The sequence below is a fragment of the Cucurbita moschata genome, unplaced genomic scaffold (genome assembly GCF_002738365.1).
Source record: "Cucurbita moschata cultivar Rifu unplaced genomic scaffold, Cmos_1.0 Cmo_Scf00130, whole genome shotgun sequence".
Taxonomy (NCBI): domain Eukaryota; kingdom Viridiplantae; phylum Streptophyta; class Magnoliopsida; order Cucurbitales; family Cucurbitaceae; genus Cucurbita; species Cucurbita moschata.
Window position 1 is genome coordinate 113,063 of NW_019268646.1, and position 20,257 is coordinate 133,319.

The 20,257-nt window shown below is 36.8% G+C and overlaps 1 protein-coding gene and 1 long non-coding RNA gene across 2 annotated transcripts; one reads left to right on the top strand and one right to left on the bottom strand.

Annotated features, from left to right (window-relative positions):
- The first annotated feature begins 123 nt into the window (after positions 1-123).
- LOC111440009 lies at positions 124-1,971 on the top strand. Its single transcript, XM_023077393.1, has 4 exons — positions 124-304; positions 392-622; positions 961-1,194; positions 1,699-1,971. Exons 1-4 carry the CDS (start codon positions 293-295, stop codon positions 1,747-1,749), a joined length of 528 nt encoding a protein of 175 aa, XP_022933161.1. The 5' UTR covers positions 124-292; the 3' UTR covers positions 1,750-1,971.
- A 1,719-nt stretch (positions 1,972-3,690) lies between these two features.
- Positions 3,691-16,262, bottom strand: LOC111440010. Its single transcript, XR_002709896.1, has 3 exons — positions 16,145-16,262; positions 8,338-8,342; positions 3,691-3,702 (listed from the first exon to the last, which is right to left on the bottom strand). It is a non-coding gene; the product is annotated as an uncharacterized LOC111440010 (long non-coding RNA).
- Positions 16,263-20,257: the final 3,995 nt, after the last annotated feature.

The window sequence follows — 20,257 nt, forward strand, 5'->3', positions numbered from 1 at the left end:
AAAAAAAAAAAAAAAAAAAAAAAAAAAAAAAAAAAAAAAAAAAAAAGAAGAAGCATTAATTAGGGTGAAAATGTCAAATCTATTTTATAATAAAATAAATAAAAAATAAAAAGAAAAATAGAATGAAAATGGTTGGGCAGTGTGTGAAAAGTGAAGCACCCCAAAAAGCTCTCTCTAAAACCTTTTGCATTTCTCTTCCCCTGATTTGTTCATCACTTTCCTAATCAATTTGTTTCAAAAAGTCAAGAATCCATTGCCTTCTTCTTCTTCTTCTTCTTCTTCTCTGTCTCTTATGGAAGTCTCTGTAAGTACTCTCCGCCATTTCCTCTGTTTTTTCAAGTTCTTCTTTCTTTGGTGATCTCTGTTGTTTACATTTCGTCTGTTTTTGAAGCATTTTTCATACAGAAACAGTGGCCAACTCCACCAAATCCCCGCGTTTGGAGACTGGGACAAGGCCAACGACTGGCCGATCACTCAGTATTTCGAGAGCGCTCGTCAAGCCGGTTTGATTCGCTACAGTTCCTCCTCTGGCGAAAGCGGCCCCTGCCTTCCCCCTTCCGACTTGTACTCCGCCGATCCGAAGAAACCTCCGCCCCTCGCCACCGCAACCGCCGCGCGCAAGGTCTCCACATCGCTCTCTCTCTAAAAACTCTGAATCTCTTGATCTCTGATTAAATAGGTTCGACTAGAAAGAGGAAGGGAAGTTGAACATTAATCTGTGTTTCTCTGCGTTTTAGTACTAATTTAACAGTAAATGCGAATAGCTTCGATTAGAAGGAGGAGGCGGAGAAATTGAACATTAATCTGTGTTTCTCTGCGTTTTAGAACTAATTTAACAGTAAGTAAATGCGAAGAACAATTTGATAGATGTTGTGAGATTTGATTAATTAGGAGTATTGAATTGAGTCAGAAAATGAAACGCGAAATGAATGAGGAGAGTAACGTGGCGTGATTTTGCAGGGACGGTTGAGGGAAAAACGGTATCCGCATGTGGGATTAAAGGACCACCAGATTCCAATGATGAAACAGCAAGGGAGAGCGTTGGAGGCGATGGAAATGGGAGGAGCGCGAAAATTGAAGCAAAACGACGTGCCCATCCCGCGTCCTCCGCCTAGATCTAATGCCAGACCGCCTAAACCTGTTGACGAAGATCTCTACAAAATCCCTCCTCACCTACTCCATTCTTCTAAGCGGGTATCTTCTTTCCTCCCTTATTTATCTCATTCTTTCATTCATTTTCATACCTAATTTAGAGATATGTTGTTGAAATAGTTTAGATCAACTTAAAATTTTGAGTTTATTATGATCAGATGAGTATAGTCTATAATCCAACCAACCTCCTATATTTAGATTGGCTTGTTCAGATGTTTTTTTTAATTATTTAAAAAATTATATTTATCTATGATATTTTTTATATTAATAATTAAAAAATCATAAAGCTTAAAATATTTCATATAATTGCTTGGAAAATAACAAAGAATAGTTATGTTTTTTGTTTTTTTAACACAAAAATCTTAGTAAATAATTCTAACGAACTAAATTAAAAAAAAATTATAATCCGAAGAATTGGGTTAGGTTTAAAAAATATTCTAGAGGCAAGAACGGCAAGAACACCTTTAATCAGAAAATGGTAGAGATTTTCATTTAAAATAAATGGATATTGACTAGCTTCAAATTTGTATCTACTTTGTTATACAGAACAAAATGAAGGGCCTGTTTTCAAGGTGTTTAGTACCAGCTTGCAACTGAGGTATATCCATTGTGGGTCAACAGTATTAGGAAATTGTTAATCTATCATTATATAATACCCTCCTTGTTATTTCATTTTATTATTTTTAATTTTATTAGTTTTAAAGAAATAGAAAGAGAATAGATTGGATGAGTTGGTTGTTCTAATTAAAGTCTGATGTAAAAAAGAAAAAATGTGACATTGGAATGTAGAGAGTTGATGACATACCCATCAATGAATTATAATGTATCACTTCAGAATTTTGGGTGTAGGAATCATAGCCTTCTGTCTATTCTACCATATTATCCTCTTAATTAATGAAGATTAACCTAAATTCTCTTCTTTAATGTAATTTCAAATCTATATAACTTGTCAGATCCTATTTTAAAAATGAAAAAAATTGAATATATATATAGAAATTGGCAGTCACCAGATTGGACTGGGAGAGAGAGAGAGCCATGTGTTGGTCTAATTGGTCGGTTTGACCTGTTTTTATTTATTTATTTTCAAGATTGTGCAAATATTTAATATGCTTTCGGAAGTTATGACAAAGAAAGGTTCTAGGTTTTCTAAAATCGAGCTCGGAATGAGGTAAGTATCTACTTGAAACTTCCTATGTACTATACTCGTAGGATAAGTTTGTATATGATTATATGTTTAGGTACGTCTGATATATGATTCAATTCAGTAAAAGTAATTTATTGAACTCTGTTAGTAGCATGTGGAAGTGTTCGATAATGATTGATTATTGTTCACTGTGAGGCTACGAGATTGGAAGTATGAATAGTTGAATTGATTGAATATTGATTTGGTAATAGATTAAGTTAGAAACTTTAACTAGATAAGGTAATAGATTAAGTTACTAGATAAGGTAATAGATTAAGTTAGACCAACGTATATTGATTTTAAGTGAGATTGATATCTAATTATAAGCTTATAAATGAGTTCTTATATATTTTTATGTTCACGTTATTTTTTTTAGGTGTTATGTAACTTTACGGGGTTGGCGACGAATACCCATTAGAGATTAGGAGAGCTAATAAACTTAGAACTCTTACCATATATATTTAGATATATGAAAAACCATATTGCAAGCTTCCAATGGAATATAAATTATGATATAAATAGCTGTATTTATATAAATGAATTGGTTATTTTATTTTATTTTTATTTAGTAGTGGCCTTTTTAAACCATAAATTTATTTATCTCGAACAAATATATTAGTTATAAGTTTGCTTCAAATTAATATAAATTAACCGTCGTCATCATCTATATTCATATGCGAAATTAAACATTTAAAATTTTATCGTAAAACATAAACTTCGTTTTAAAACATTGTCATAGACTTATATGTTCGAAAAACATCTTTTAAATAACAAAACGAAATAGTAAATGAATAAATAAATGTTAAATTTAAATCAACCTATTCTAACCTAGTTATAAGAAAATAAGTATAGCTACCTTATGCATGTGTCATGGTATCGTGTTGCAATACCATCGTTAGCCGTAGTGTAATCCCTTGCCTGTACCTGAAATAGGAATAACACACACACGACTTGAATATTTAAAGAAGCCTCACTATTGGGGTTAAGGAATGCAAATACATACCACTTAAGATCTAGGGACTTATCATTAAAAAAACCATCATAGGGGTGGCCGAACAAAAGGTTACAAAAACATTCCCTAATTAATGCCTAATGGATTTCAACAACACTACACATCCCCTGCTACCTATGGAATATACACACCAAACCCTAGCACATTTTATAATCAAAACCAGAGTTCATAATAAAAAAATACTATCTCCATTGGTACGAGGCTTCTTGGGAAATCCCAAAGTAAACCCATGACACTTTATACTTAAAGTGGACAATATAATACTATTGTGGAGAGTCGTGTTCAACTAACACGATATCAGAGTCATGCCTAAATTTAGCCATGTCAATAGAATCCCCAAATGTCGAACAAAGGACTCCAAAAAATAAAGGAGTCGAGGCTCCTCGAAGTCATAGTAAAAAATGACTAAGACTCCAAACGAAAAAGAAGTCGAGCCTCAATTAAGGGGAGGTGTACTTTGTTCGAGGGGAGGTGTTGGAAGAAAGTCTCAAATTCGCTAATTTAGAGAATGATCATGGGTTTATAATCAAGGAATACTCTCTTCATTGGTATGACGCCTTTTGGTGAAGCCCAAAGCAAAGCCACGAGAGCTTATGCTTAAAGTAGATAATATCATACCATTGTGGAGAATCGTGTTCAACTAACATGGTACTAGAGCCATGCACTAAACTTAGCCATGTCAATAGAATCCTCAAATATCGAACAAATGAGTCCTCTCTTGGAGAAGCCCAAAGCAAAGCCATGAGAGCTTATACTCAAAGTGAACAATATCATACCACATCATACCATTGTGGATAGTCGTCTTCAACTAACAAATGGAATTTTAACATTTTTTTAATCATTTAAACATTTTTTTTACGGTGATTCATCTCCCAAATCAATCTTAAATCATTCCTAAATTTAAGATATCTTGAATATCTCAACCGTCCATCTCCATAAATACTTATAAAACTTTGATTGTGATCGTAATATCTCCTCCAAACTATGACTCGATACTTTTAATTCACCTCATAGCTTTCATACTTGTTGTTGTTCTCAAACTTAGATTTAAAACTTTTCAAGGCGGAGGAGTTTTCTACATCTCAGTACTTCTAAAGCTTAGCTCCTAATAAAGTCACTTGTGTCATTCACGATATAGTGTTTCAACTTTTATGGTGTTAGCTCTTTTTTTTTTTTTTTTTGTTCATATCGATACTTTAATTTCATATTTACAAACTTCGTAGTGACGAAATTTTCTTTCGAAGCTACTATTTTTAGTATCTATAATAGATTATAAGATACTGTTGCCTACCAAGTTTTTTTTTTTTTTTTGGCAATTTTCATTTGAATCTACTTAACAGTCAGTGTACATTTATACGTCCATTCCCATTTCTATGGTCATAACATTGCATATTTTAACTATGTTCGACACGTTTAACATGTCAATTTCTAAATGTAATTCTAAATGTAATTAATATATACTATAGTAATATTAGAAATTTTCACAAGTTTAAATAATCAAAAGGAAGGTTTCTTAAATGATAAATTGACCTAAAGCCTAAACGATTAAGACCAAAGATTGAGCTCACAGGCCATCAAAGTTCGAAGTCAATATATAAAGTCAACAAAGCCCAAACCCTATTCGCTGAGTCACCAATCTCACTAACTAGCTTCGAATTATTACTATTTGACTTTGACCTATTCTAAAAAAGTCGAGGCATTTCGAGTTGTTTGTTGACACAGACAAAGTCAAGGAAAACCACTGAAATTATTTCAATATTAGACCTTAGACATATAAGAGTTTCGAATCGAATCTCTTTGGAAAGAAGATCTTTCGTTATTGGGCTAGCCATATACTTCACATGTTTCTAGCTATCACATGGTATCATCAATTGATACAAGTCTTGGATAAGAATCTACAACGCACTAGAACGTCCTTGTTGACCATCCTTTACTCTGACAACATCTAGGGTTCCTCGAACAATGTGATATCTCATACCGGGTAAATCCTTAACCCTTTTCCCTCTTACTAAGACTACAAAATGTTCTCGTAAATTTTGGAATTTTTTTTTAACTCAACCAAACCCATGTATGTAATTTAACCTATTTTTTATTTATTTTTAAAACTCAAAATGTTATTGTAAACATTTTAAGCATTCCTTATTGAAGGGTCACTTGTAGATATATGTATGAATAGATACATGTATTGAATGGTCACTTATAGATACATGTATAGATACATGTATAAGGTCATGTATGAATAGATACATGTAGGTTCATAGGTTCATTAGTTCATAATTAATTAGGTGCATGACTTTTGGATAATGAATGGTAGTGGGGAATGTCCCAAATTACCTATATATATATATATATATATGTATGAAACGGCGTCGGATAGAACAAAGGCTTTGTCGATTCCCGACATGGTCGGAACTACCAACCGGAGCGAGGTGAATCTGTGGTGGAGATTCTGACGCTGGTGTTGTTAAAATATGAGAGAAGATTTGATCCTAAATTAATTTCTTATAACCATAACTATAAAAGAAAAGGAAATCTGAGATAGGATTTTACCAGTAACAAAAATCTCTAAATCTTGCAATATATTGAAAACCCATTTTACTTCTCCTCAAATCTAACCATTTTTTTTCTTCAGTTGGCTCAAGGATGGATTGAGGAGAGATAATTGTGGGAAGGGATGAGATGTTACCGGAGAGAAGTAGGGAAATATATATTTTTTTAAATTTAAATTTAATTTTAAATTTAATTAATTAATTAATTTATTATTATTATTATTTTAACTATTTTTATAATTATTTTATTTGTTTATTTCTTTATTTATTTTTGGGCTATTACATTCTCTTTGTGGTCTTCTAGGGAAACATTTCTTGTAGGTGCAAAAACTTATTGGGATCGTTCTTCCTCAAAGAATTATCGTGTATCATCGGATTGGATTTTTGAGTTTTCCTTAAGCTCTTTAATAGCATATTGGATTGGGGGAATGGTTTCTAGGCACTTTCAGCACTCGATTTCTTCATAGAACTTGTGGGTAATCTTGTTTAGAAACTATAGAAACAAGTTTGAAGACAAATGGTGGAGAAGTGCTCTCAAATTTGGAAGAAATCCGAGAGTAGGAGACCCAAAATCTAAATGCTTATTGCCGACGATTGAGAGCTCGACCTTGCTTGATTTTTGTTCTAAACTACTGCCCCAACTTCAGACTTTATAGGGGAAGCTTAAACATACATTGAGAGCTCCAAAATCGTCATGATTTGGAGATTGAACTTTCTAGATAATCTGTCGAAAATATGTACTTCGATCAGAGCCTTACCGACCTTGGTTATGAATCATAACCGTTGGATGTGATGATCTATGAGGTTTCTAGATGGTGTCCAATTTTGGGGGAGATCCAACGGCTAGATTTTGAGGTTCGAAGGATTTTGTCCAGGAGGTCACTGTGGGAGTTCTTTTCACTCTTTCATATACTAGGGGATTTCACTTGGAAAAGAAAATGTTCCATACTAATGGATTCGGTTCCATAACCATGGGTTCCAATGTACGAGATCTTGTAGCACTTACCAATGAGGCCCTATCGATTAGTATTAAGCAGAAGAAATCAATTATAGACACTAATATAATTATATATGCTCTTCATAGACAAACTTGGGATTTGCGATCCCAGGTAAGATCGGTTCTGGATCATGGGATCCTTTTCTATCAGATAGGAAGGACTGTTGCACAAAATGTACTTCTAAGTAATTGCTCCATAGATCCTATATCTATCTATATGAAGAAGAAATCATGTGATAAAAAGGGGTTCTTATTTGTACTGATTTTGAGCAGAATGACATATCTATAATTATCCATAACTTTAGGGGTATTTTGGTAATTTGCCACTTTCTAAATATTAATTTTTTCCTTCTTGAGAAAAATTAGTTCTAGATAAGGAATTAACTAAAAGAAACATGATAATTAGAAAAATGACCTTTTTGTCCTTTTCACTTACTTTTTTCCTTTCCAATCGTTTTCCAAAGGCCTGTCTTCAAATTACTTGTTTGAAGGTATAGAAATGAGTTGGTTAAGACCCTTGTCCTTGATTACTCCTCTTAATTTCTTTCATTGAGTCTTACATGTGTGGCTTATTCTCATTGAAGCCAATTTCTTATATTGTTAGGGTGTTATTACACTCAAATTTATCATATACTTTAGATCATTTTTTCTTGAATATGATCTTACTATATATTTTTCAACATTGCAACAATAACATTAAATCTTTCGAATAATATTAATGGATAATGTTTTATTACAAATAAAATAAACCCTTTTGACTTCCAAATACCACAATTCAATAGCTTGGAACAGACCAAATGGGCCAACACAAACAAATGGAGTGGAGGTTTTCAAAATCTAGCATCCCCACGTGATGTGTTCTTGGTGGAGCTTTACGTGAATGTAGCATCATTGAATAAGGACTCTCACACAAGTTGGAGTTGGTATTAACTTGCATTTCCAAAAGAGGGAGGTTGAAAATGCATCGTCAAGTATTGTACGTTCGACGTTATAGGTAATCGTCAACAAAAGTGAAGAAGGAATGAGCATCATGGTATTCATTAGTCAGAAAACACGTAGGGGTCATTGGAGTAATCACATAAGGAAGAGTTCATGTTGGTGTGGATTGTATTTCAAGTTGTTGTTCGTTGAGGAGAGATTCTCAATGGAAAAAAAGATTGAAAGAAATAGAGATGTCTATCTAACCCACAAGGCCGAGGACCACAGAGGAATTTAGGAAAGATTTCTTCCCGTAAGTAGCTAAATAAGGTCAATAGGTTAGGAATCATGAACCTCCACAGTGGTATGATATTGTCTACTCCGACCATAAGCTCTCATGGCTTTGCTTTAGGCTTCCCCAAAAATCCTCGTACCAACGGAGATATATTCCTTACTTATAAACCCATGATCATCCTCTAAATAAGCTAATGTGGGACTCCCTCCTGTGAATGTTTGCTGAATTCACCACACCTGAATGGTGGTGAGAGTTCTCTTATTTATAATCATTTACAGAATATAGAAATATGGTAAATTACAAATAATATGGAAATAGCAATAAAAGGAAAGAATATTAATGAATACAATATATTTACCTTTGCCATAATGTAAGATAAATATTTTATAATGAACAGTCAACTATCCTTAACACCCCCCTGCAAGCTGAGCGTCGTATTTGAACGAACGTGAAGCTTGGATCTAAAAAAGTCAAATAGAGGTCGAGAAATACTTTTTGTGAAGATGTCAGCAACTTGGAGATGAGAGGGTACATATTGTGTGCGAAGTTTGCTAGCGATAACAAGTTCTCGAAGGAAATGATAATCTAGTTCAACATGTTTCGCCCGCTTGTGAGAAACGGGATTAGAGCTAAAAAAAAATAGCATTTTTGTTGTCATATAAGAGTAAGGGCTGCTATGAAATAGGGACCTTGAGGTCATGCAAAAGATGCGTAACCCAAAGAAGTTCAGCAGCAGTTGTGGCAAGAGCACGATACTCAGATTCACAGTTGGAGCATGAGACAATAGGTTGCTTTTTGGCACTCCAAGAAATGAGATTGTTACCAAGATAAATAGAATAGCCGGATGTAGAACGACGAGTATCGAGACAACCAGCCCAGTCAGTATCCGAATAAGCGACGAGCGTACTAGGAACAGTGGATGGATGAAAGGTAAGACCAAAGTGGAGTGTTCCTTTGACATAGCGAAGAATACGTTTGACAGCAAGAAAGTGATCTGCAGTAGGGGCATGCAAGAATTGACTGACAGAATTGACAGCATAGGCAATATCTGGACGCGTAATAGCCAAGTACTGAAGGGCACCAACAAGAGATCTATAGAGAGTAGGATCAGAGAAAGGAGAACCATCAGCAGTCAGGTATTGAGAAACAACCATGAGAGTGTGAACTGGTTTGCTATCGAGCAACTGAGCACGAGTAAGAATATCTCGAGCATATTTTAACTGACTAATAAAGAGACCATTAGGAGTGGGTGAAGCTTCAAGACCAAGAAAGTAACTGAGAGAACCCAAATCTTTGGTAGCAAACTCAAAATGAAGCTTGCGAGTAAAGCTGTCAATAAGAGATGAGTTGTTGCCGGTAACAATAATGTCATCAACATAAAGAAGCAAATAGATAAGGTTAGATTGATGATGAAAGACAAAAAGGAACGTGTCAGCGCGACTGCAAAAAAACCCAAGTGTGAGAAGAAATGAGCTAAAACGCTGAAACCAGGCACGAGAAGCTTGCTTTAAGCCATAGAGGGCTTTTTTAATAGACAAACATGAGTGGGAAATCGAGGATCAATATACCCAAGAGGTTGTTCCATATGAACACGTTCAATGAGAGTTCCATTGAGAAAAGCATTCTTGACATCAAGTTGTCGAAGAGACCATTTATTTGTGACTGCAATAGAAAGCACAACATGGATAGTGGTAGCTTTGACAACCGGACTGAAAGTGTCAGTGTAGTCAAGACCAGGAACCTAAGTATAACCTTCGGCAACAAGACGAGCCTTGAAACGCTCGACGGATTCATCAGGCAAAATTTTAATACGAAACACCCATTTAGAGCCCACGATGTTGGTGTTGGTAGAGCGAGGAACCAAAGTTCAAGTATCATTTTGTTGTAACGCTCGAATTTCTTCATCCATGGTAGCCACCCAAGCAGGATTCTTAGCCGTAGATTTGAATCCTTTTGGCTCAGTGGATGCAAGAAGAGCAGAAAGAAGTCCAGATGAGCCCAAAATACCAAGATTTGCTGGATGATGAGTCTTGAATATACCAGCTTTGGCTTGTGTGATCATAGGATGAGTGCTCAAAGAAGAGGAATCAACAGTAGGTTCAATAGAGGTCGAATTAGAAGTCGAGGGTGGCAAAGTGGAACCTGCAAGAGAAGTATCAACCTACACAGACTCATCCACAAGGTCAGAACAAATATCACACGGGGATGAACTGGGTCGAGGAATGTGCAGTGATGAAGTGGTAGGGGGGATAAATCAATATGATAAAGATGTGGTTTCAAGAAATTTGAAATAGGAATAGAGGAAAGAGGTTGAGCCTGGGAGCTAGGGATATCAAAAAAGTGAGTTTCATCAAATTGAGCATGGCGGGTGATATATAGCTTAGTGGTGGTGGGATCAAGACAACGAAACCCTTTATGAGCAGGATTATAACCCAAAAAAATACAATGAATGCTGCGGGGAGAAAGCTTGTTAGGCATATAATCGCGCAAATAAGGATAAACACGACAACCAAAGGGATGAAAATTGTCATAATGTGGAGTGTAGCCATAAAGGAGTTCAAAGGGTGACTTACCTCCAAGAAGTGGAGTAGGCAACCGGTTGATAATATAAGCTGCAGTGCTGAAGGCGTCAACCCAAAAACGAGGAGAAAGATGAGAGTGAAAGAGAAGGGTCAAGCCAGTCTCAGTCACATGACGATGTTTTCTCTCAGCACGACCATTTTGAGAAGGTGTATATGGACAAGAGAGTTGATGGTGGATGCCAGAATTACGTAAATGAGTTTTGAAACAAGTACTAGTAAATTCGGTACCACCATTGCTTTGAAATACCTTGATACGACCACAAATTTTTGAAATTGAAGAAAAATATAAAAAAACTCAAATTTAAATTTTAAAGGGTAAAGCCAAGTGAATCGAGAATAATCATCAATAAAAATAACATAATAAAGAAAACTCGAATTTGATTTGACGGGAGAAGGACCTCAAAGATCACAATGAATAAGATCTAACACATGAGACGACCTTACGTTCATTGCGAGAATAAGGCAATCGATGACTTTTCGCAAGCTGACAAGTATTACATAATGATGGAGAAGGCAATAAAGACATAAGAGAAAGATGATCTTTTCTATTTAAAAAAGAAATAACAGAATAATTCACATGACCCAGACGAGCATGCCATAAATCATATGAAGCACGTAAAGGTTTGTTTCTAAGGACTGAAATAAAAGCAGAGTTGCCGCGCTCCAGCACATATAGTCCTCCATCTCTTTTACCGGTTGCCACCACCCTTCTTGTTTGGCGATTCTGGATAGTAATAAGATTATTAGTAAATGTAACGAAGAGAGAAAAATCAGACGTTAATTTACTTATGGAAAGAAGATTTTTAATGTGGTGAGGGACAACCAAGACATCTAATAAGTGAATATTTGGAACAGAAGAAAGAGTATCGGTGTGGGTAATGGGTAGGGATGCACCGTTTCCTACGATCTTAGAGTCCTTACCCGTGTAATTTTTAGACTCATCTAGAATAGATGGGTCGGCAGTCATATGGGCCGAAGCCCAGTGTCCAGAAACCAATCAGCAGCATCGGGTCTAGCAATAGAACATGATGTGTTAAAGGCTTCAGCAAGGTGAGCATGAGAAGAATCAGGTCGAACATACCGTTGGTGGCAGCGGTCAGCATAATGGCCCTCTTTGCGGCATATTTGGCAGTGAGGTGGTCGACGACCCTGACCTGAGTGGGTTCATTCTCGATTAGAAGAGTTGTTTCTGTGAGAATAAGAATGACCTCGCTGGTTGCTAAAGGAAGCAGGGTGGCTTCCATGGGTGCAACCACGATTAGTGGCTTTGAATGCTGTAGGAGTGGAGTCAGAGGACTCAAAGGAGCGCTGGAACAACTCAAAACTTTCTGCTTTAGAGACTAAATCTGCAAAACAGGGGATAGGGGTGAGAGCCATCTGAGCAGTAGAAAAAGCTGAAAATTCGGTGCCGAGTCCACGAAGGAACCAATGCACTTTATCAATGTTCTCGACGGGTCTCCCAATGGCATGAAGTTGGTCACAAATTTTTTTGAAGTCATGGGCATACTCAGCAACAGGTTTGGTGCCACGTTTCATCAACTGCAAGTCATCCTTGAGTCTCAGTTCATGAGCTTTCGATTGATGGCTGAACGTAGTTTCCAACGCAAGCCAAACATCGCGTGTAGTAGAGAGACCAACGTCAACAACCATGACTTCCTTAGTGAGAGAGGAGAGTAGAAGACAGAGAAGCCGTTGATCGGGTGCTCTCCATGCCAAATATTTGAGGTTGAGTGTTGAGGAGGTTTCTGGTTCAAAGCGAGGTGGTGGAACCATAGTTCCATCAACATAGCCTAGCATGTCTTGACTCTTAAGGAGAGGGATGAGTTGGCTTTTCCAAAGAAGATAATTGGAGGAAGAAAGTTTGTTGGTGATCATATGGATTAGAGTATTGAAAGGAAGAAGATGATAAGAAGATTCGGAAGTCATAGAGAAGAAAGGATTAGGGTTGTTAAACCGAAAGGGCTCTGATACCATGTGAATGTTTGCTGAATTCATCATACCTGAATGGTGGTGAGAGTTCTCTTATTTATAATTATTTACAGAATACAGAAATATGGTAAATTACAAATAATATGGAAATAGCAATAAAAGGAAAGAATAATAAATGAATACAATATATTTGCCTTGAATAAAAGGGCAAATATGGTAAGCCGTAATGTAAAGCAAATATCTAATATTTGCCTTATAATGAACGGTCAATTATCCTTAACACCTCTCCTGAGGCATAATCGAACTGTTAGGATCGATACCAGTTGTTAGCTCTGATACCAATTGTTAAGATTGCTCGACAACGCACACACTCAATCAAAATGAACACAAAGAACAGGAGAGAGAAAATACAATGAGAAATATTGGCTAAAGGTTTTATTATTGATGACTTCGGGGATGTACAACAAGATAGAATAAAGAAAAATACATTTTGATAGCATGACCTAATGGGTATATATATGGTTTCAATTTACTAAATATAGCCTCCAAAGATTTAAACTTAATATAATCTACCAAATTTATCTCTCTCAAATCTTTACCAAATATCTACCATATATATCTCTATCAAATATTTACGAAATATCTTTCAAATATATCTCAGATCTTTACGAAATATCTCCCAAATATATCTTTGCCAGACTTGTACGAAATATCTTCCAAATATATCTCTCCTAAATCCCAACAATCTCCCACTTGGAGACTGATCAGTCAACCGCAACAATCTCCCAACTAGAGGCTGATCCAGTCAATCCTAACAGTCTCCCACTTGGAGATTGATCCAGTAAACTAAGAATTTCATTCTCAATCTATACCATACCATTTGAGGCTTTGCAGAACCTCAATGTTCCAACATCAACACAAAATGTTTGTTGGATTACTTGCACCCTCTATCTTCTTTAAACACATCACCATCTTCCACTAACCTTCGAGTGAAATGGTATCGCCTTCTATGTTTTGTCTTTGAATAATAGACCGGGTTCCTCGCCAACTGCATGACACTCTAACTATCTACTTAAATAATCTTCTCGCGCTGCTTCTTGCCTAATTCTTCTAGATAGTCTGTCATCCATATCATCTCATTTCCAGCTTTAGCTATTGCCACATACTCAACCTCAACAGAGGAAAGAATAACGCATTTCTGAAGCCTAGACATCCCATCATCTGACTTGCTCCAACTTAGTTGTATCCTCCAACTGTAGGGCCTCATCAAGGGGCTCTCGTTCCCCTTCATCAGTCACCAACCGATAGTGTAAAGAAGATACGTATCTATCTCGTACTCTGATGGCTCTGGATGATCTTTTCAACAGCTGCTCAAGTGTCACTTGATCTGCTTCTGATTTCTCAACAACAGTCTCATGAACTTCTTAAGTATCTGCTACAACATCACTAGGTGAATCTTTTAGCAACTCAACCTCAACTCCCACTTGCTTCGTTGTCCCGATACTTTTCTTCAATTCTCTAGCAGTCTTTGTGAAGCTAACTCGTTTCTTTTTGCTCATAACGCAGTTCTCACAAGGACTCATATCAATAGATTTCAGACCTTCCAAAACTCCTTCCGCAGCCGACATCTTCATTCCTTTAACGCTCATATGTCCAAGTCTATTGTGTCATATACTTGAATTTGAAGCACTCTGAGCAACAACAGCTCTGTTCATACACCCTACAGTGGTGTACAATGTTCCAGATTTTGTGCCACGTGCTACCACCATAGCACCCTTCACAATCTTCCACGAACTCTTACTAAACTTTGTTGCATAACCTGTGCTATCCAACTGACCAATAGAGATCAGGTTCTTCTTGAGACTAGGAATATATCTGACATTCTTTAATGTCCACTGATTTTCTGTTGGAGTTTTTATACATACATCCCTATTTTCTTCGATCTTCAAATCTTTGTTGTCGGCAAGATACACCTTCTTGAAACTTCTAGACTTAAAATTTCGAAACAACTCTTTATTTGGAGATCAATGAAAAGATGCACCTAAATCCAAAATCCAAGATTCAATCAGACTATCCACACTAAGGATTAAAGCATCTCCAATGTCTTCTGCTAAATTTACCAAATCATCATCTTTTGATTTGAGTGTCTGCTTCCTCTTTGTACAATTTGCCCGAAAGTGACCTTTTTCTCCACAACTCTAACACTTCGTTTGGTTTGTTTGGAGATTCTCCTCGGTCTCTTGATTTTGATCGCCCATTATTTGGGCCCTTTGATTTACTTCTTCCTCTTCAAACACTGAGATAATTGCCTGATGAATCTCCGATTTCCCGTTTGCGAATACTTTCGCTAAGAACTACATCTCGAATTTTATCGAACTTCAGTTTATCAGATTCTCGTGAACTACTGATCGCGGCAACAACAGTATTCACAACTCGGAAAGATGACATCAAAATCAATATTTTAATTTCATCCTCGAAATTAATTTCTACCGAACCCAGTTGACTTGTAATCATATTGAATTCGTTTATATGACCAGCAACAGATCTACCTTCAGACATTTGTAGATTAAACAGTCTCCTCATCAAATACACCTTGTTCATAGTCGACGGTTTCTCATCCATATTCGACAATGCCTTCAACAAATCTGACGTTGTCTTCTCCTTGATGATGTTGAACGCCACATTTCTAGACAGCGTCAATCGGATCAACCCTAAGGCCTGACGATCCTTGAGCTTCCACTGCTCCATGGTCATACTATCCGACTTCACCCCCAACAGGGGTTCGTGAAGATCTTTTTGGTTACAGATAATCTTCAATTTGCATCTTCCAGAAATTGAAATCAGATCCATCAAACTTTTCAATTCCAATCTTTGAAATTTCCATCTTTACAGATCGTGGCGAATTTCGCCTCGCTCTGATACTAGTTGTTAGGATTGATACCAGTTGTTAGCTCTGATACCAATTGTTAGGATCGCTCAACAATGCACACACTTGATCAAGATGAACACAAAAAACATTACCAATTGTTAGCTCTGATACCAATTGTTAGGATCGCTCAACAACGCACACACTCAATCAAGATGAACACAAAAAACATGAGAGGAAATACAAGGAGGAATATTGGCTAAAGATTTTATTATTCATGACATCAAGTATGTACAACAAGATAGAATACAGAAGATGAAGAAAAGTACATTTTGAGAGTACGACCAAATGCTATATATATATATATAGTTTCAATTTACTAAATATAGCTTCCAAAGATTTAAACTACCCATATAATCTAACAAATATATCTCTATGAAATATTTACCAAATATCTCTCATATATATCTCTATCATATCTCTACGAAATATCTTCCAAATATATCTCTACCACATCTTTACAAAATATCTCCCAAATATATCTCTACCAGATCTTTACAAAATATCTTTCAAATATATCTCTACCAGATCTAGACATCAGGCTCCATATCCCAACACGAACAACCTCCCCTTAATTGAGGCTCGACCCCTTTCTCTGAACCCTTTTTTCGACACTTGGGGTCACTTTTTTACTACACCTTTGAGACTCACAACTTTTTCGTTCGACATTTGAGGATTTTGTTGACATGACTAAGTTAAGGAATGGCTCTGATACCAGTTGTTAGGATCGCACAACAACAAATATACTCGATCTAAATGAACACAAAGAACAGAAAATGCAAGGAAGAATATTGACTAAAAGTTTTGTACTTTCTTCCTTCTCTGTATTCTTTCTTGGTGTGATCCTAACAAGTAATGAAGATTATATACTCAATTTTTTCATCCATGTTTGAACTAAGTAAAATTTATAACGAAAATAATTGAGCACCAAATGAAACTCGACCCATCAACCTTTCCAATACCCATTAAAAACAACTTCAAAAGAATCTCAAATTACATGAGTTCTTAATTATATATAAAAATTCTTCTCAAACTCTTCCATTTTTGGACTCATCAACCCAGTGACGGCTAAATAACTCTTCCATTTTCGATCCAGCGAAAAGTTCTTCAACGAATTTGAATGAAAATCTTCAACGAATTTGAATGAAAATCGAGACAAATCAAGAACCTCTCTTAGTTCTTGAATCTTTAAGAACTTTGTTGGAGCCCTTCAAATATTAAAATCTCATATTTGACTTCTTTTAACGCATATGTGTGTAATGACTTAATTTTCGAGACTTTAAATTTTAGATGGTGTTTTGGTAAAAAAATTTAGGCTTCAAAATATTGGTAAAATTTGCAAAAATTGAATTAAACAAAATAAAATCCATCAAATCCATCGGAAGAACAATATATCAAAATTTCAGAACCAAATACTAAGAAAATCTTTCGAAGTAAAATCGAGACTAAAAATTGAAATTCTTACCCTTCGATCTTTCTATTTTTGGATTTGGATAATTCAAATGTCCATAATCAATTTTTTTTTTTTCATTTATCTCCTTTTTTTAAATCTTCTCATCGAGGGTCTAAAACCACTAAGAAAAGTATTCTAATTTTTTTTCCATAATTATAGTTGTTCTCATGCATTTGAGGTATTCTCCATGGGCGCTTTCAATCTTTTTTCTACAAAATTCTCTATTTTTACAAGAATGTGATTTTTTTTTTCTTCTGTTGTCGGAATGGAGTTTTCAGCATTTTTTTTTAAAATTTTATATACATTTAAAAAATCATATTTGTTTCAACCAGAATTTTAATACATAATTTCTACACTATCATTTCTATAAATATATATATATATATATATATATATATATAACATTCTACTAAATTTAATAATATAATGTTGAATATAATGTTAATGGACTCAAATTTTAATATTTAACATAGTTTAATTAACGTGCAATCTTTCTCAAATCAAAATTGTAACGTCTCGTTAGAGAAAAAAAAAATCGATCGATCGCTGAAAATTCGAGAATTCCGGTGAGGTGTCGAAGTTCTCGGGCAATGCCTAGAACACGACCCCACGGCCTTGACGAATCACCAAACCCAATTCCCAACTTCAGCCAATGCTCTACGATCGAACACCTACAAAGAAGAGAAGAGAAAGGAAAATACATAGAGAAAACCGAGAGAGAGAGAGAGAGAGAGAGAGAAATCCAAACTCTGGCGAGATTGAACCGACAGCTCCGACGCCTAAACCGACCAAACTTGTCGGCCTTAGTATGTCCACCCAAAAGCAAACTCACGCTGCGCGGTCGCTTGCTGCCGTCGAAAAAAGGAATCCGAAATAATAATTTTTTAGAAAACTGCAGATCTACCCCTACAATCCGTCTACCAACCATGAAACTTCGATGAAAAGAGAGAAAAAGGAAGAGAAAATAGGTCGAAAACGTCGCGGGAAGGAGAGAGAAAAGTTGATGGAAAATCGCGCTGCGAGTCTTTGTGCAGAAGAAGGATCTGATGGATCCGGATTCGGGTCGAACCCAGACCCGCGACCCAATCGGCCTCAGTCCAGCCCACACACCTGTAGCCAATGCGGGCTTCGACCCAGACCAGTGGCAGCGACCCGTACCCACGACCCACGATCGCGACCCACATCTGGAACCAGCCTCTGCAACCTGCAACTCGAGGCCCAAAACTATCTTGGCCCAGTAGCCCACTCTGCAGCGCCTCAACCCGACGCGACCTGCGAGCTGACCCGAAACGCACCTCGACCCCCGCCTGCACACAACGTGGCCCACTCCTGGCATGCCATGTGTCCACCTGGGCACAAATAGCCCTTCGGCTTGGTATGCTTACCCGGCGCGGCTCCTTGACTTATTCGGCTCGGGTACCCCTATTTTAGCTCAATTTCCAATCCAACCCTCTCAGACCTATTTTTGGCTCCAATTAAGGTAATTGAGGCCGTTTTAGTACCGTATTTCCCATATATTAGTTTGATTATTATTAATTTTTGAAATACTAACAAAGTTAACGAACGATGTAATAGAAAATGAACCCCGACGATATTTGGAGCAGCTTAATGAACAAGAGCTAACGTATACTAATTAGGGAAAATGTTGGCTAAGGTCAACCAAATAAGTGGTCTTACTACTGGATAGGCTACAAAAATTATATGATGTATGACGATGTATGATGGCTTATGATGACGTATGATGATGTATGTTGTTAAGGATAGTTAACCGTTCATTATAAGACAAATATCTAGATATTTGCCTTACTATTACCGGTTACCATATTTGCCCTTTTATTAAAGGCAAATATATTGCATTTATTTATTATTCTCAAATATATTGCATTCATTTATTATTCTTTCCTTTTATTACTATTTCCATATTATTTGTAATTTACATATTTCTGTATCCTGTAAATGATTATAAATAAGAGAACTCTCACCCCCATTTAGGTGTGATGGATTCAGCAAACATTAACATGGTATCAGAGCCCTTTCGGTTTAACAACCTTGATCCTTTCTTCTCTATGGCTTCCGAATCTTCTTATCATCTTCTTCCTTTCAATACTCTAATCCATATGATCACCATCAAACTTTCTTCCTCCAATTATCTTTTTTGGAAAAGCCAACTTCTCCCTCTCCTTGAGAGTCAAGACATGTTGGGCTATGTCGATGGAACTATGGTTCCACCACCTCGCTTTGAACCAGAAACCTCTTCAACACTCAACCCCAAATATTTGGCATGGAGAGCAGCCGATCAACGTCTTCTCTGTCTTCTGCTCTCTTCTCTCACTAAGGAAGCCATGGCTGTTGACGTTGGTCTCTCTACCACACGCGATGTTTGGCTTGCGTTGGAAACCACCTTCAGCCATCAGTCGAAAGCTCATGAACTGAGACTCAAGGATGACTTGCAGTTGATGAAACGTGGCACCAAACCTGTTGCTGAGTATGCCCGTGCCTTCAAAAAAATTTGTGACCAACTTCATGCCATTGACAAACCGGTCGAGGACATTGATAAAGTGCACTGGTTCCTTCGTGGACTCGGCACCGAATTTTCAGCTTTTTCTACTGCTCAAATGGCTCTCATCCCTATCCCCTGTTTTGCAGATTTAGTCTCTAAAACTGAAAGTTTTGAGTTGTTCCAGCGCTCCCTTGAGTCTTCTCACTCCACTCCTACAGCATTCACAGTCACTAATCGTGGTCGCACCCATGGAAGCCACCCTACTTCCTTTACCAACCAGCGAGGTCGTTCTTATTCTCACAAAAACAACTCTTCTAATCGAGGACGAACCCACTCAAGTCAGGGTCGTCGACCACCTCACTGCCAAATATGCCGCAAAGAGGGCCATTATGCTGACCGCTGCAACCAACGATATGTTCGACCTAATTCTTCTCATGCTCACCTTGCTGAAGCCTTTAACACGTCATGTTCTATTGCTGGACCCGATGCTGCTGATTGATTTCTGGACACTCGAGCTTCGGCCCATATGACTGCCGACCCATCTGCTGGATCAGTCTAAAAATTACACGGGTAAGGACTCTGTGATCGTAGGAAACGGTGCATCCCTACCCATTACCTACACCGGTACTCTTTCTCCTGTTCCAAATATTCACTTATTAGATGTCTTGGTTGTCCCTCACCTCACTAAAAATCTTCTTTCCATAAGTAAATTAACGTCTGATTTTCCTCTCTCCGTTACATTTACTAATAATCTTATTACT

Excerpts from the sequence above, each read along its gene's own strand:
- LOC111440009 (XM_023077393.1), top strand. Across the intron at positions 623-960 it reads CCGCAACCGCCGCGCGCAAG|GGACGGTTGAGGGAAAAACG; the intron begins GTCTCCACATCG and ends GTGATTTTGCAG. Across the intron at positions 1,195-1,698 it reads TACTCCATTCTTCTAAGCGG|AACAAAATGAAGGGCCTGTT; the intron begins GTATCTTCTTTC and ends TTTGTTATACAG.